The sequence below is a fragment of the Notechis scutatus genome, chromosome 9, assembly GCF_049901735.1.
Source record: "Notechis scutatus isolate UNSWTSFEM ecotype Mainland chromosome 9, rNotScu1.2, whole genome shotgun sequence".
NCBI classification, from domain to species: domain Eukaryota; kingdom Metazoa; phylum Chordata; class Lepidosauria; order Squamata; family Elapidae; genus Notechis; species Notechis scutatus.
Window position 1 is genome coordinate 22,552,875 of NC_142017.1, and position 17,452 is coordinate 22,570,326.

The 17,452-nt window shown below is 47.7% G+C and overlaps 1 protein-coding gene across 23 annotated transcripts in view; it reads right to left on the bottom strand.

Annotated features, from left to right (window-relative positions):
- KIFC3 (kinesin family member C3) overlaps nt 1-17,452 on the bottom strand; it is a 51,535-nt gene that overhangs the window by 13,764 nt on the left and 20,319 nt on the right. For 13 of the 23 annotated variants that reach the window (XM_087971816.1, XM_087971814.1, XM_087971817.1 and 10 more), the window contains 9 exons: nt 16,111-16,176; nt 14,102-14,242; nt 13,786-14,025; nt 13,518-13,691; nt 12,002-12,149; nt 11,703-11,833; nt 11,473-11,584; nt 7,042-7,223; nt 5,480-5,584 (listed from right to left, as the gene is read on the bottom strand). In XM_087971816.1, the coding sequence (XP_087827942.1) occupies nt 5,480-5,584; nt 7,042-7,223; nt 11,473-11,584; nt 11,703-11,833; nt 12,002-12,149; nt 13,518-13,691; nt 13,786-14,025; nt 14,102-14,242; nt 16,111-16,176 (1,299 nt within the window). The remainder of the gene's footprint in view (nt 1-5,479; nt 5,585-7,041; nt 7,224-11,472; nt 11,585-11,702; nt 11,834-12,001; nt 12,150-13,517; nt 13,692-13,785; nt 14,026-14,101; nt 14,243-16,110; nt 16,177-17,452) is intronic. The other 10 variants (XM_087971826.1, XM_087971825.1, XM_087971820.1 and 7 more) reach the window with 2 other exon arrangements.

Here is a 17,452-nt window from a genome sequence, read left to right on the forward strand (position 1 = left end):
TTTGTGGCCATTTGAATTGCTGCCTGATTATCTTCATGTATAATTATAGGATAATCTACAGTTATACCTATATCAATTAACATTTGTTTATACATTATTAATTCTGTACATAACAATGATAAACAGGAGAATTCTGCCTCCATAGTAGACAAACTTATATGCTGTTGTCTTATTGACTTCCAGCCTATTAATGTCTTACCCAGCATTATGGCTGTTCCTGAAGTCGACTTTCTAGTGTCTCTTTCTGATGCAAAGCTAGCATCTGCATAAGCACACAGAATTAAATCACCCTTTGGTTCTAAATACAATGAATAATTCATTGTCTTTTTAAGATATCTTAATATCCTCTTAGCTGCAATCCAGTGTCTTTCACATGGTGCAGAATTGAATCTAGCCAACTGATTCACGCAGTACGAAATATCTGGTCTAGACCAATTACTAATATAACTCAAACTACCAATTAAAGATTGATAAATCACCTTATCAAACTCAGGGCTTTGTTCATCAGTGTTGCTAAACTCCTGACTCATTGGAGTCTTAGCCGGCTTACAAAGCTCCATTTTGTAATCTTTTAGTAATTTGCTTATCTTATCTTCCTGAGATATCTTAAAACCTTTCCTTGTTTTCTTTATATTCAAACCGAGATACTTCTTTATCTCCCTAATTGCTTGATCTTTATTCTCTTTCCTAATGATGCTATTATTTTATTTGCTTCATCATTAGTTTCAGTTATCAATGCAATGTCATCCGTGAATAGTAATAATAATGATACTTTCCCATTTGTCTCCCTCTTAAACAGACATGGATCGGCTAAACCAGCTTTAAATCCTATATTGTCTAGTTCCTTTACAATATACTGGTTCCATTCATAGCCTGATTGTTTAAGACCATAGAGATTTTTCTTTAACAACCAACAATCATTATTATCCTTATTTTCACTTTTAATACCAACAGGTTTTTTCATATAAATAATATGTTTTAATGGGGCGTGCAAGTAAGCAGTTTCCACATCTAGATGGTTAACTATATAGTTTTTACTAGCTGCCCACACTAAAGCTGCTCTCAAGGTTGCTGCCTTAAGACTAGGTGCAAACACCTCATCGTAGTCATTAGCATTCTGCCTAAAACCTTGGGCTACTAACCTTGCCTTATGGATTAAATTACCATCTTTATCTGTTTTTACCTTAAATATCCATTTGCAGCCAATGGATTTCTTTCCTGCAGGTAATTTGGCATTTTCATACACCTTCATATCACTTAATGAATTTAGTTCCTTATTCATTGCTGCATACCATCTTTCTTTTTCCTTAGTAGGATACTTTTTAATTTCTTCAACAGAATTAGGAACTTCATTAATCTGGCACACTGTGTTAGCCTGGTACCTATCAGGCGGTCTAGATATACGTGTAGTTCTTCTGGGAATTACAGGGCTTACAGGAGGACTTTGTTGAACTACTACCTGTTCATCTTCCTCATCCTGTTCAGCTATTGAATCTGTTTCTTCCTTTATGGGCACTATTTCATCCTGTATTTGTCTCTTTACTTTATTTTTAAAATTACAGGGATAACTAATGGGATTTCTATAGGATTCAATAATTACATCTTTATTGGCATCCTGTTCTAATTTCTCCCATCCTTCATGTTCTAGAAATTGGGCACTAGCACTACATAACACTTTAGATGTGCCTTTCTCCCAAAATCTATATGCCCTATGGTTTGCCTGATAACCAACGAAGAAAAATCTTTTAGCACTATGTTGCCCTTTTTTCTGAGTTGTGCAGGAATATGCACCCATGCTGGTGCACCAAATGTGTGCAGGTAACTTAGATCAGGTTTCCTGCCATGCCATCTGGTAAATGGTATTTCACCTGTTGTTGTATTAACAACGTTGTTCAATATGTTATTAGCACACATTGTAGCCTCTCCCCACAAAGAATCAGGTAACCCAGAATCATTTAACATTGTTCTAACCATTGCCTGTAGTGTTTGGCCTCTTCTTTCAATAAAAGCGTTATGTTCTGGCCTGTATGGAGCAGACTTCTTATGCTCTATTCCAGCTACCTTAAGTCTGTTCTGGAATTTGTTATTAATAAATTCCGTACCATTATCTGTCACCAGGGTTATCAGTTGCCGTTTAGACTTTCTTTCAGCAAACCTAAGCCAATTGAAAAAATGTTGATATGTTTCAGTTTTGCTTTTCATTAAATAGCAAAACCCATATCTAGAATAATGGTCCATAATGCTCAGTATATATCTAGCACCCCCATACTGGGTTTCTTTGGACCTATGATGTCTGCAAATACTACTTCTAAAGGTTCTTTTGTTTTGAAACCATTTAGCCTATTTGCAGGCAATACTTTGCTCTTATCTTCACAGCAAACATTACAACGCAAATATTTATCACAAGGTTTTAACCTTATTCCTTCAGATAACTCAACTGTACGTTTTAGCATTTTAAAATTTACATGCCCCAAACGCCTATGCAATAAATGGATACATTCTTCATGAGGCTTTATATTATTAAATACAGTTTGTGCCTCCCTTTCTTACTATTATCTAAGACATATAATGTTCCATTTAAAGCTGCAGTTACCCTTTTGTTATCTTTTTCAATTATGCAATTATTATCCTTAAAAGTAATTACATAACCTAATTTATCTAATACCCTTACTGAAAGCAAATTAAACTTTAGTTGCGGTACATACAACATTTTTATATCCTGGTTTATGTACGGACAACGTGCAAAACCTTGACCTTCGCTTTCAGGTTCCAGCCGTTAGCAAGAGATATATGTTGAGAACTTGTAGACATTTTTATAAATTTTGTCTTATCTCTTGTGATGCAGTGGGATGCGCCACTGTCAACCACCCATAGATTGTTCTTCACATCAGAGTTGCTTAACGTGGCTAGTTCAAATGCTTTCTTTGGCTTTTTACATTCTGGCTTTTTCTCTTTTGCAGAATCTTGCCAAATGTCCTCTGCCTCCACAATTAAAACACTTTTTAATTGTGTATGCTGTTGAAGATAAATTCTCTTCTTCCAGGTGCTGTACTTTGCTTTGCTGGTTTCTTTCAAGCTTTGAAGATAATTTCTCTTCTTTCTTATCTTCTCTCAGCTCGTCACGCTCACGCCTTCTTCTGGCTTCTTCTATTAGCCTGCCTGTAATCTCGGTTAATGAGAGGCTTTCTTTTGGCAATACCTCTAACGAAGTCACATAGTCATCATAGCTTTGATCTAATGAAGATAATATTATGTAGACTTTTTGCAGTTCATTAAATATAAGCTCTTTTTCTTGCAATTCTTGAAAAATGCTCTTCATACAGTTTAAATGAACTAACATATCTCCATTCCTCTGAAGATGCGTTCGAAAAAGCTTCCGTGTAAGATTTATATGTGCTCCTACACTGTCCGAACATAAATCTTCCTGAGGTTCTCCCAGCAGTTTGCAGCATTTTCTTCTCCACGAATATGGACAAGCTGCTGATCACAGAGAGTCAGTCCTATGATGCATAAAGCCTGCTCATTCTTCAGTTTAAAGTCTTGTAACTTTTCGTTATCATCATCATCAGCAGGATCCCAGCTACTCACATCTGGTGGGTTTGCTATAATGTCCCACAAACCTTCTCTGCGTAGAAGTAAACTACATTTCATTGACCATGAAACATAGTTTGTTCCATCCAGCCTGGATATCATGGACAGTTGTGACAAATTTACTTGTGCCATTACTCTTCAGATATTTTGACTATTTTAAACTAATTAAAACAGTTTGTTTTTACAGTAATGTGCAACTCACACCAACTCTCTCTGTTATATCCTGGTTAGTTAGACTATGCTGCTGGGCCCATAACCAATGTTAGGGTTTGGGAATTAACCCCTAGAAAAGTATTGCAGCAGTAGTCAAGCCAGGCAACCAAAGGAGAGCGGAAGGGCCCCAGAGTATACACACTGAATACAAACACTGTTTGTAGTTTAAATAGTTTTTAATCCAGTTAGAGTTTAAGCATTGTCATTCAGTCCATTAAGTCATTCACAGTATTTCCATCCAGTAAGACTCACTAGTATAGTCCAAGTTAAGAGTCCTTGCAATATCTTTATCAGCCGATAAAGATATCTTCTCCTCCTCCAGTTTCACTCTCCAGAGAAACAAACGCTGGATATTCAGCAAACAGTAGCAAACAAAAACAGTTCAGTCACAGGCACTCACAGTCAGTAATCACAGTTAGTCACAGCAAGACACAGTTACAGCCAGTAAGCTTTCCAGCTTCTAATGCTTCCTTATATTGAAACTTCTAACCGCACCCTTAATCGGCTAATTGCCTGCTGCATTGTGCTTAAAGTGATAAGCACTTAAACCATGATATCTAAGTTTTATATATTTATTCACCCAAACCATATTTGGTATCAATGTTATACCTAACACTACTCAGGTCTCCCAGGCCTTAAATGTCATCAGAACACTGATGGTGTTACCTAGTTTGGGTAATGAAATGTCTGCAAGAATGCAATCAAGCTCAGAGAGCCCCAAGGGCATTCTTGTATTTCTCTCTCACCACTGAAATAACTGACCCCGTTAGCTTTTCTGGGTATTATTTTCCCCTTAGTTTTATATGCACGACATGCACTTTTGTGATGTTAATCTATGCCTTCATCAATGTTATCAACTTTTGGGATTTCAGTGGCGCCCTGGACACAGAGCCCTGGGCCATCTGATTGATGAGCCAGAAAACTCCGGGCTAGACCACTTGGCAATTACGTGGAGATGGAGTTGATTTGAACCCTGCGCTCAAGAAGAGCTGCTCAATGGCTTGGAAGAAGGGGCAAGTGGATGACATGATACAAGAGTAGACATTTTTCTACTCTCTATTTTTCATTCACGACTTGGGTGAAGATGAGGAGAGCTTATTTACTGAATTTGCAGGCAACATTGGATGGGACAACTAATATTCTAGAAGACAGAAAACCAAATGAAGTCTACCTTGAGAAGAAGGCTGAATGGGACTGAAATCTAAGAGAAATCTAAGAAAAATGCAAGCTTTTTCACTTAGGGTCCCAAAAATTAAATGTACAGGTACAGGATACGTGGCTTAAAAGTTTGGAAACTGAGGGTCGGTCAAGGGGTTACTGTGATTGCAAACAAAAACACGACATGGAAATTTAGCTTGCATCAACAGAAATGGATTTTCCACATTGTAGGAAGTAAAAGTTCCACCTTATGCAGCATTGGTGAGATCCCATCAATGGTAACATCTCCAATTCTGGATGCAATTTTTAAAAACAGGATTCAGGTGAACTGGAATGTGTTCAGAGGAAGGCAATAAGGGTGATCAGGGAACAGAAATGAAGTCCCAGGAAAGGATCGTTGACGGAACTGGATATTGGTAGGTTTCCAACCTGGCTCTGTTTTTCCTGGCTCTTTGAAACGGGCCCAGCTGGTCTGCAGCAGGCCTGGCAGAACATCAAGGAAAGGAAAGCGGCTCACCTCCATGGTGTACGTCTTGCCAGCCCCGGTTTGTCCATAGGCAAAAATGCAAACATTGTAACCATCGATGCAGGATGTGATCAGCGCCTGAACTTCTCGGAAGACCTTTGGGAAACAAGACATGCTCAGAAATGCCCCACGACTGAAAAGAGGCCCCGGAGGTACACTCTGTCAGAGTATATTCATTAACTGGCAGAGACATGGTTAACAAAGTAAGTGTTCTGACCCAGGCTTTATCAAATGTAATTAAACACAAACTTGTTTTAAAAGCAAAACCTATTTTATTGCAACGCTGGGAATTGCTTTCATTCCCAGCCAGAACTAATCTTAAAACAGTTCCCCAAGATAAGCACCCACCTTTCAGTTCTGTGGAGTGCTGCCAAAAACAGAAGTAGCCAAATAATTATAACAGAAACCAACCGAAGTACCAGAAAAAAACAACCAGAGTACACAGAGCTTCAAGGAGGACTAGGAATCTATTGAACTACTTTGCTTCCTGCAAAGGTTTCGTCATTGATGTCTGACTTTTATCCCTTATGGGAGGGGCAATCACTTCCCAGCCTTACTCCCGAGTCGCCCCTTCTGCTTCAGCTGCTCTTGCCTCCTAGCAGCTCTGTGCACACGCGCACTGGGAACAGGCTCCCCTTGTTCCTCTGCCTCGCTGTTGCCAGACTCTGGAGGCTCTGGAGGCAGCACCCCACTCCCAGATGGTCCTGGCCCCATCTCTGCATCGGACGCAGGACCCTCATCCGAGTCCTCTCCAGACTCCCTGACTGGTCCCCTTTCTTCCTCACTGTCCAATTCAGCTGCTGTCTGCACCGGCTGCTGGTGAACCACAACAGTAAGCATGGCAACAGACCAGCCAATGGGAGCTGACAGCCTGGGTGTGACTTGCCTCTGTGTGCTTAGCTGAGAAGTGAAAGAGAAACTGACTTGCTTGCCATCTAAACTGAAAAGTAATCTGTCCTGAGTCCTCTGAGCTGCTGCCTGTGTTTTTGCTACATTGAAGGAATCTACAAATAGTATTGTAAACTTTACTCATATTAATATGTTTATAAAGAAGTTAATGATCCTGCTGAATCAGTCATCTGTGTGTTTTCTGGACTTGGATTTATGCTGCAAACATTCACATGAACTGTCCTTTTAACCAACAGCTTCTTGAAATGTCAAGTGACACAGAAAGGAGAGAGATTACAGGAATAATCTGTCCGATAACAGGAGCGCATCACCCTGGGAATCCCCCGTTATTTATATTTACTAGATTTCTATCCCACCTTTATTTTTTATAAATGACTCAAGGTGGCAAACATACCTAAATACTCCTTCTGTCTCCTATTTTCCCCTCAACAAGAACCCCGTCCATTGGGTTGAGCTGAAGGAGAGTGCCTGGCCCAAAGTCACCAACCTGGCTTTTGTGCCCAAGGTGGGACGAGGTTGAGCATTTCCTCATTTCTAGCCTGGTGCTTTAACACCACTAGACCAAACTGGCTCTTACAGTTGAGGAACCCTGCAAATGAGAGAGGGCCCCCCCCGATTCTCTAACCCAGTAGATCCTCACTTACATCTTCTTGTGTTGCTTCTGGACAGAAAACTTTGTCCAATTCAAAAGATATCAGCTTCCCTTTGTGCATCAGGTGTAGGATGCTGTCATCCTCAGGGTCAAAGGTCACTGCGTTCACAGCTTCTGGTCCTTCACCATCCTCTGCCTGTACTGGCCTAACACGGCCAAACACTCGGATATTACCTTTAACAGGAAATGAGACTGTTTAACAGTAACAGGGACAATCCAACGCCGTCCCCCAATTATGCTGCTGCAGTGAGTAAAACCTATAATAGTTCATAGAACAATAGGGTTGGAGGGAGCCTTGGAGATCTTCCAGTCCAACCCTCTTGCCCATGGCACTCACAACTTCTGAGGGAAGCCATCCCACGGATTCATTGTTCTCATTGTCAGGAAATTTCTCCCTAATTCTAAGTTGGATTTCTCTTTAATAATGTTTCACCCATTCCTTCTTGTCCTGCCCTCGGGTGCTTTGGAGAATAGCTTGTCTCCCTCTTCTTTGTGGCAGCCCCTGAGATTTTGGAAGAGTGCTATCATGTCCCCCCCTCGTCCTTCACGTCATTAAACTAACCATACCTAGAGCTCTCAATTGTTCATCACCTGGTTTCATCCCTGGACACCTTATCATCTTTGTGGTTCCTCTTTTGCACACTTTCTAGTGTCTCAACATCTTTTTGTATCGTGGTGACCAGAACTGGGTGCAGTATTCCAAGTGTGGTCTAACAGTGGAACAGCGGCACCTGACAGTTGGTACCATCCCTTCCTGTGATCTTGAAACTAGTCCTTTGTTGATGCAACCTAGGACTGCATTAGCCTTTCTGACAATTGTAGCACACTGATGGCTCATACTTAACTGGTTGTCTACTAGGATACCAAGCTCTCTCTCTCTCTAGTAGACAACTAGTAGGTAATTGCTATTGTTGACTTTTCTACTGCATCCTGGCGCATTTGGCTTTTCTTGCCTATAAAGGATGTTACTTTTCTTGTCACTGAACTGCATTTTGTTAGGATAGAGCCCAATGCTCAACTCTGTCAACATTCTTCTGAATCCTGTATCTCTAAGTCAACCTTGGGGAACTTCGAATTCCCGCAAAGCGGTAAGGGAGGAAGTCCCAGGCTTAAAAGTGCCAAGGTTGGCACCCTTTCTAAAGTGTTAGCTACTCGCCCCCAGCATGATGTTGTCTACAAATCTGATGAGTTCCCCTTCTGTCTCCTCATCTAGATCATTTATGAAGAGGTTGAAGAATACTGGGACAAAGACAGAACCTTGAGGTACCCCACTGAATACATGTAGGTGCAGCTCCATTAAGGACTTACACGTTAAGTGTAGTTGGTCAGCCAGCTATGAATCCATTGGGTAGTGATGCTATCTATCCCATGTTTTTCTCTTGCCAAAAAGTAGGTTGTGGTCTACTTTGTCAAATGTCTTATGAAGTCAGGGTAAACTATGCCACAGAATTTTGCTTATCCACTAATTTAATTTATCAAAAATAAGTTTTCTCTGGCCTGATGTGTTTTTTACAAACCCATGCTGGCTTCTATTAATTGTTTTCTTCATTTGGCAACAAGTCATAATTGTGGTCCTTGATTATTTTCTTCTGGATCTTTCCAAGCTGATCGGTCTCTAGTTTATCCACTTTCCCTCCCTTTTTGTAGATTGGAATTGTATCGGCCCTTTTCCAATCCTCTGTTAGTTCCCCAATGCTCCAGGATCTTTGAAAGATGACAGTTCAGTGGTTCCAAGATCATGCCTGCCCGTTTCTTCAAAACCCTGGGATAGAACGCCCCGAGTCCTGGTAATCTGAACTCATCTGGAGTGGACAATCCCAAAGATGTTTTTCCAAGCATCTTTCTTGGTTTTTCTTTGAAAACGTTTTGCTTCTCATCCAAGCGGCTTCTGTTGTTCTAACTCAGACGTTAGAACTGAAGTAGCTTCTTGAGAGGAGCAAAACATTTTCAAGGAAAAAATTAAGAAAGTCCAGTTGCCTTTTGGAAAAGCAACCGGATTTGCTTTTGGCACAACACATCCTAGATCAGGGGTGGGCAAACACGCCCGCGGGCCACATCCGCCCGTTGGTCTGTCCAATGCGGCCCGCCCTGAAAAAAATTGCTGCCATTGGTCTGTCCAATCCGGCCCGCCCCTGAAAAAATCGTTGGGCGTGGCATATTGCCCTGTGCCATGTGGCCCCCAAAGCTGCAAAACAGTGCGGAGCGATCTAGGGGTAGGAAAGAAAAGAAATTTGCAAAGGCCTCGGCTGGGAGTTCGAAATCACCTTCGAGTGCGACCTCTCCAAGGTGAGTCCCCGCCGATCCCCTTTTTTTCCGGGCTTCCAGGCTTAAACTTTGCAAAGGCAAAGCTTGCAAGCTGGAGCGTCTTCCCGCCGAGGAGCGGGAAGGGTTCCACCCGGGCGGGGGGGCGGGCTGCTTGGAGCCACCTAAAGCTAGGCCGCTGCTGGTGGAGCCTTGCCCTGCCTTGGTGCCCCGTTCCCAGCTTGGCGGTCCTGCTTGGGCGGCACTTTAAAAGCCTGCTCCCAGCACCCGAGCAACTTCCCAACGGCTTCGTTTTAACTCGCGGGTGCTCGTGCCTGGCCCTGAGCCGCGCGGCAGAGGAAGCCCGGCGGGCGGGCGGGCGGGCGGGCTGCTTGGAGGAAGGCGACCAGCGGCGCTCCGGGCTTCCCTCCGCCGTGCGGCTCTGGGGCGAGGCGCGAGCACCCGCGAGTTAAAACGAAGCCGAAAGTTGCTGGGAAGTTGCTCGGTTTTCCGGGCTTCCAGGGCTTTGCAAAGGCAAAGTTTGCAGGCTGGGCGTCTTCCCACTGAGGAGCTGGAAGGGTTCCGCCCGGTGGACGGGCGGCTGCTCCCAGGGCGGGCTGCCGTGCGGCTCGGGGTGAGTCGCAGCGCCCGCGAGTTAAAGGAAGCTGAAAGTTGCTGGGAAGTTGCTCGGATTTTCGGGCTTCCAGGCTTAAACTTTGCTCGGGCGGCACTTTAAAGCCTGCTCCCAGCACCCGAGCAACTTCCCCAGCAACTTTCGACTTCCTTTAACTAACTCGCGGGTGCTCGGCCTGGCCCCGAGCCGCGTGGCGGAAGGAAGCCCGGCGGGCGGGCGGGCAGGCTGCTTGGAGGAGGCTCCGGGCTTCCCTCCGCCAGGCGCGAGCACCCGCGAAAGTTAAAAGGAAGCCAAAAGTTGCTGGGAAGTTGCTCGGTTTCCGGGTTTCCAGGGCTTTGCAAAGACAAAGTTTGCAGGCTGGAGCATCTTCCCGCTGAGGACCGGGAAGGGTTCCGCCCGGTGGGTGGGCGGGCTGCTTAAACTTTGCTCGGGCGGCACTTTAAAAGCCTGCTCCCAGCACCCGAGCAACTTCCCAGCAACTTTCGGCTTCCTTTTAACTCGTGGGCGCGCACCTGGCCCCGAGCCGCGTGGCAGAGGGGAAGCCGGCGGGCGGGCGGGCTGCTTGGAGGAGGCTGACCGCGGTGCTCTGGCAGCAGCAACAGGCAGTTTCGCCCAGGCTCCGCTCAGGTGTCCGGCTGGGGCTGTCAGGAGTTGCTATCGCTGGCGCAGCTCCGCACGGGGTTCCAGTCCCGCGTTGCCTTGGGAAGGAAAAGGCAAAACCAGGAGCCGCTGAGCCTGAGCCTCCGGTGCTGCTGCTCCGTTGCAAAGCACCGCGCGGCTCTTCCTTTTTGCCTTTCCCTTCCCAAGGCAACGCGGGACTGGAGCCGCGGAGCCGCGCGGCGGTAGCAACTCCTGACTCAGGGGGCCTCCGAGGGGAGGGGAAGGAGGAGAAGAGGGGGAAGGGTGGGGGGCGATTCCCAAAAATCTTGTGCTGACCCGCCCGTCTGTCAAATTTTAAAAGTCAATGCGGCCCCGAGCAAAAAGTTTGCCCACCCCTGTCCTAGATGGTTGAGAGCCACCTACAGTGGAGAGGGGTTACTGTTTTCTTGCCTATTGGCACTTGCATTCCTAGTCTGTCTCCCACAGAAGAGGACCCGGTCTTTTAGTAGGGTGGACTATTTTTGTTTCTTTGGCATGAAGACAGTGGAAAAGAATGGATCAAGCCGTTCTGTTTCCTCCCTGCTACAACGTCAAAGGTTCGCTGTAAACTTCTTCCAATTCTGGACTCAAAACAGAGTTAAACAAGTGGAAGAGACGCTTCCAGACTCCTGTCCTGAACCCATGAGATCCACCATGTAAGACCCTACTCGCCCTGCCTGGGAAATTCCCACGAGTATCTTTCTTAATGGCTGAGGCTTCTCACCTCTGGAAATTAACTCGGCCAAATCACCAGGTGCCATCAAGTCCTTGGATCCCAAAATGGGCTTCCACTATGTCAGGCAAGTCCCCCACCCCAATTCAGCAACTTTGGCCAACAACTCAAGACCCATTACTAGCAACCCTACGGGGGGCTTTGCACACAACGCACGCAAGGGAGGAGGAGCAAACCTTTCAATCGCACCAGCTCATTGTGACATTTCTTGCGGAGTTGCAGCTCCTTTCGGTATTTTCTCAGCAGCTCCTGGTTGGTGCTGCTCACCTCTTCGATGGCTTGACCAATCTTGGGAGAAAGAGGAGCTGCGTTAGGGGCTTCTATGTCCCTCAGCCTTTCCCAGGCCCCTCTGGCTTCCTAGGGACAGGAGCTGCTCTCCCCGGGGTGGGAGGGAGGACGAGCTCACCTCCGTCCTGGTGCTCTGCAAAGCCTCTTGCAGAAGAAGAGGGAACTCTTTGACTTGGCGCTTCAAGCTGTTGTAGTCACTAGTGAGAGTACGGAGCGCCGGCTGGAGGGTGAGCAGATTGGCCCGCACGCCTGCAAAAAGGAAGACCTGGGAAGCTGGCTTGGGAAGTGCTTGCTTCCCTTCTTCACTAACACCACCATCGGTGGTGACCCGGCAGGTGCTGAAGGAGCCTCTCAGCGGCTGCCCGGAAAGCAAATCCGACCTGGCCAAGGATGGTCCTGCCGGTGCCAGTTACGCACCTGCCAGGTTTTCATGGACCGCTTTCATTTCCAGTTGTGTTCGCGCAAAGGCTTCCTCAATGGCTCGGTTCTTGTCCTCCTCCATGTTCTGCATCTCCTCCAGCATCTGCTCCCGGGACTGCTCCAGCTCCGACTCATACATCGTCACCTGGAGGGGGACGGACCCAGGGGGTTCTGAGCAGTTTTTATGCTACTGATTCTGTGGGTGTGGCTTGGTGGGCGTGACAGGGGAAGGATACTGCAAAATCCCCCTTCCCTCCCCACCCCACTGACCTGCTTTCCAGCTCCCTTCTCCTGCACAGGGCAACCAAAGGAGAGCCAGCCAATCAGCTGGGACTCGATGGGAGGAGGGGAAGAGATGGGGTTGGCGGGGCCAGTCAGAGGCGGGATTGGCCGGTTCTCTGAACTACTCAAAATTTCCGCTCCTGGTTCTCCAGCACCTGCTGAACCCCACCTCTGGTTCTGAGACTTCTCCCCCTCATCTTGCGCTGCATTTGGGCAGCTTCTTCTGCCCCTCAGGAGAAGGGAGGAGGGGCCACTCCAGGCAGGGCTTTTCTTGGGCAGCTGCTCTGCCTCACCAGGCTCTCGAGAGGGGGGGCAGACGAGGCCGCCCCCTCCTGCATCCTCCCTCAACTTGATTCCCCTCTTTGCAGACGGCCATCACCTGCTGATCTTTGTCCAGGAAGAATGCCAGGAGCTGAGCAATGCCATCTTACCTGCAGCCATTTAGACAGCTGCCCCCCTATACTAGTATCCAGGGGAAAAATTGTCCCTACGGGAACTCCTCAACTTACGATGGAAATTGGCACCCATTTTCTTCAGTAAGTGTAATATCTCCTGGTCGCATCACTGAACATCCCGCGGTCCCGGTCGATTGTGACTGGGGAAGCCGGCACAGGGCAGCAGACAGGTAAGTGGCCGCAGCCAGGCGGGGGAGGGAGGGAGGGGGTCTGCAGTGGGGGTCCTGGAGGATATGCAAGTCAGGGAGGGAGCGTGGGAGGGTGCAAAGGGCTGGTGTGGGGCAAGTGTGGGGCAAATGCAGAGGGGTGGAAAGGATCCACAGGTGAGGAGACTTACCCCAATGACTTGTGACTGCTGGCTTCCCCACTGGCTTTTTGGGGAAGCCAGCGGGGAAGATTGCAAATGGCAATCACGTGATGCAAACGGTTATAATTTTGAGCCGGTTGCCAAGTGCCCGACTCCCAATCCCGTGAGAGGAAGGGGAGCTGGGATGACGGGAACTCTGGAGGCCTGGCCCTGACCCCCTTCGTTCAGCACAACTCTGAAGGACACGCTGCGCTTTGGGGCGCACCAGTTTCAGACTTGAGAATGGAAGGAACCACAGGGAGGGGAGCCCTGCTGATTATCAAGTTGCAGCCGCAGAGGAAGTGGAGCCACTCCATTTGGAACCGGGTCCTTCCCCGAGAAAGAAGTGGTGAAAGGAGGAGGCCCCTCCTCCTTCCTCCCCCTCTGCCTCCCACCTTCGTGCCTCTTCCTGGTGTCCTGGAGGGCTTACCTGGGCCCTGAGCTGAGCCACCGCCTTCTGGGAGCTCTGTAGCTGCTGCTCCATCTCCTTCAGCACCTGCCTCTGCATCCCAACCTGGTCCTGCAAGTACTGGTTCCGTGACTGGGCTTCGCTGAGGGCCTGCTTGGTCTTGGAGGATTCAACTTCCATCGTTTTGATGACATACTAAAGGAAGAAGAGCAGACTGAGCCCTCCGCAGAGCTGGGAAAAGGGGAAGAGCTGCCCACGGACCCTGGGCACTGTGCAATGCCATCCTCACCTTGACCTGGTGAGGCTGGGCCTTGAGGCTCGCTATCACTTCCTGGCTGTCCCGCAGTCTCCGGCTCAGCCGCTCCTCCTCCTCGGCTCTCTCTGCCAAGGAGTCCTTCAGCCGCAGTTCTACCTCCGCCAGGCGGTTGGTCTTCTGCTCCACCTCCAGGTCCAGCTCCGAAAGGCGCCCTTTTGCCTCTTCTGCTTCCTGCTTCACTTGTGCCAGTTTCTCCTGCAACTTTACGTTTTCCTGTGGGAGGAAGGCAGAAAGTCCCTGAGGAACAGGCCCATCTACAGGAGGCCCAACTGGGGGAGCAAAGCCTCACCTGGCTGTGTGCGCAGTTGGAGCACCGGACCGAAAGCTTCCTCAGCTCCTGTAACTGGGCCTCACACAGCTTTAACTCCTGCTTTAAGTGCGCGTTTTCTGCAGCCAAGAGGTCCCTATGCTTCTCCAGGTCCGTCCCGTCCTGTGAAGAGTCAGGAAGAGAAGAGAGGTCAGCTTTACTCTTTCAGCGCTAGGGGAAAGTGAACATCTGTAGCTCAGGGTCGACATGAGGGTCCTTGGCGCTCCCTGAGCCGGCTTGCTTTCTTGCAGACGTTTCATGACCCAACCAGGGAACTTCTTCAGCCACAGATGATGTTAACCTAGTTTGGGCCATGAAACGTCTGCAAGAAAACAAGCCGGCTCAGGGAGCGCCAAGGACCCCTCAACTCTTTCAATGGCCAGGCGACCTCCCGGAGAAAAGGCCAGACAGGAAGAGCAGAGGCCCTTCACAAAAATATTGGGGAGATTAAGAGCATATCTCATCTCATCAGTGGTTCCAAGTCCAAGACACAGCACCATTCCTCATCCAACTGAATTTAATTATAAATACCGTGCATGGATGAAGATTAAGACGTAATTCGGTCCAGAGTTCTTTTGCTTATTTGAGTGCAGTATTCATTTCTAATGCATTTACCGGGGGCAAAACATTACAATCTGAAAGTATGGAAAGCTGAATTAAACTATTCCTATAAACCTAAATACGCTGCTTCTCTTTGTGTGCATTTAGACAGCAAATAATGGCAGGAGGAGGCGAGCACAGCCTGTGCCCGGCTAAACAGAAAGGAGGGCCAGAGTACAAGGGAGCTGTCCTCAGACAATCTCTGGAAGACATCAGGAGGCTGAGCAAAGGCCTGCGGAGGGAGGAGGAAAGGCTCCGATGATTCACACTCAAACCGAAGATGGACTCGCTATAAACAAGCCCAGCAAATTAGGCGGAATGCTGTAGCGTCAGACTGCACAACACAACACCTGTTGGTGTCATCCGTTGGGCAGAGAGCCTGCCTAAATGAAGGCAACAGAGTAAACAAACCCCAATTGATCTAGCAATTAAAAGTAGGCATGGGGTGAGGGGGGGTTAATTATTGTTTTTCCTTCAGAACAACACCCTCATAATTTGTACATTGCATTGTACACCACACTGCTTTTATTATCAAGTATTAACCTACACACAGCAGGGAGAGACTTTGGTTTCCTGTACTTATTTTCCCAGGCCGAGTTCCTGGTCTTCAGGTTCAGAGAAGGCAGACCAGCATCCTCCTGGCGGGGGACTTGCCCACGAGAGGCTCAAAGCAAAGCTGGCACCAACTTCTCCCCTCCTGGCCACTCTTCCCCTCTAGCCAAGCCTTTTTAAAAACAAAAACAAAAGTAATCCCCCTCCTCAAATGCTTTCTCCTGACCAATTCATAGCTTCCTCCAACTGGCCCACAATTCCTATCCCTCCCAGCCAACATGCCCAAAGTTCTGCCAGTTGTGGATGATGGAATTTGTAGTCTGGTGCCTCTTGAAGGCTCGAGAAGGGAAAGCTAATTGTCAAAGAAGGGCTGGTGAAGGATCTGGGGGACAGTGAGGCAGGGGAGGAAGGGGGTTTATCTGCCATGGAGCAATGAGCACGGCTGTTCCTCAAAAGACCAGCGCAAGAAGAGAAGGCTGGCACTGATGCAGACGCATCTGCCTAAATTTGAGTAGGATGTGGCTGCTTCAAACCAGGTTATGTGAGTTTCAGAAATAACACAAGGTTAGCAATTCAATGTGCTGCACTTCCCATAAAAGACATCACTCTCTGGAAGCTTTGGCACACAAATGCAATGGTCAGTTGGCCAAGGGCAACTCCTGCGGTTGTCCAACTAAATCAAAAGCCCAACCCTGCAGCGAGTTTCAGAAAACCACTGGACAAACTATCTGGAATTCCTTTCCTTATTTAAGGCTGCATCATACACGTAAGTGAACTTAACTGATGCTGAAGCCCTTGGAAGTCCTGTCTGGACCCAAGCAAGAGGCTCTCCAACTCACCAGTGCAGAAGGAAGCCTATTCATCTCCTGGGCCGCCTTGGGGAGTCTGTCCTTCAGGCTTTCTGTCTGCCAATGCAAAAGAGGGACTGAAACACCACATTCGTTTATACACAAGGAGCACGGAAACGGCAAGTTAAATTCCACCCGTCAACTCCCGCTTTGCAGGTTGTTCCGTTGTTTGAAGTCTGGCTCTGGCCTCTCAGCTCCAGTTCTCTACTTCTACACTTCGCAGTCAACAAAGCTCAGTTTTTAGCTTCTACATTTTTAATTCTGACTGGCAAATCCCAAACCTCAGGCTCATGAACTGAATTCTGTCAGCCTGCCTCTTGCAAAAGTCATCTTAAGCTGCAGCTGTCAATTCCTTGGTGAGCAAAGAGGAAACACAGATGGAAAAAGGATGAATGGAAATGCCCGCCTTGCGCACCCAGCCTGCAAAGGGCGCCGTGCACTATGAGCTCAGCCGGGAGAGCAACTCTTCCAGGGTTTATTAAAAGAACGGGAAGCACAGATGAACACATGGCTGGGTTTCACCAGAGACTGAGTAAAGGGGAATCTTTCCACATCTTTCCATCCGTAGCCGAGTCATAAGATCCTGCACAATAAGGAACCAGCCAAGCCCACGGAGAGTATCCGAGGGCTGGGAAAGTTTCAGGCAAACGGTGAGGCCCAGAGCAGGGGATGACAGACCTTCTTCCCCTGGCCTGGGAAAGATCCTTTCTTGCAACCAAGCCCAGCTGCAGATCCAAAGGGCCATTTCTCTTCAAGCCATGACTGGAGTTGAGCTCCCCTTTCTGGGCCAGAAAGCGACAAGATTCAACATACGTCCAGAGGTTCCTATCTGTCTGGAGCTGCAGATTAACCCAAAGGGACCCAATTATCTGCCATTTAGGCATGCTGGCAAGCTGGATTTGCTTTGGAGAGAGAGGGAGGGAGGGAGAGGGGGAAGAAGAGAGGGAGGAAGAGAGAGGAAGAAAGAAGGAGGAAGAGAGAGAGGGAAAGAGGGGGAAGGGAGGGAGAGACAGTGGAAAAGAGGGGGAGAGAGGGAGGGAAAGAGAGAGGGACAGAGAGGGGAAGAGGGGGAGAGAGAGGAAGGAAGAAGAGAGGGAGAAAGGGAGAGAGAGGAAGAAGGAAGAGAGAGGGAGAAAGAAGAGGAAGAGAGAGGGAAAGAGGAGAAAGGGAGGGAGGGACAGAGAGGAAAAGAGGGGGAGAGGGAGGGAGGGAAAGAGGGAGGGACAGAGAGGGGGAAAGGGGGAGAGAGAGGGAGGGAGGGAGGGAAAGAGAAGGGGGGGAGAGAGAGAGAGACTGATTTAGCACTCTGAATCAGGAAGGAGCATGTAGAAAC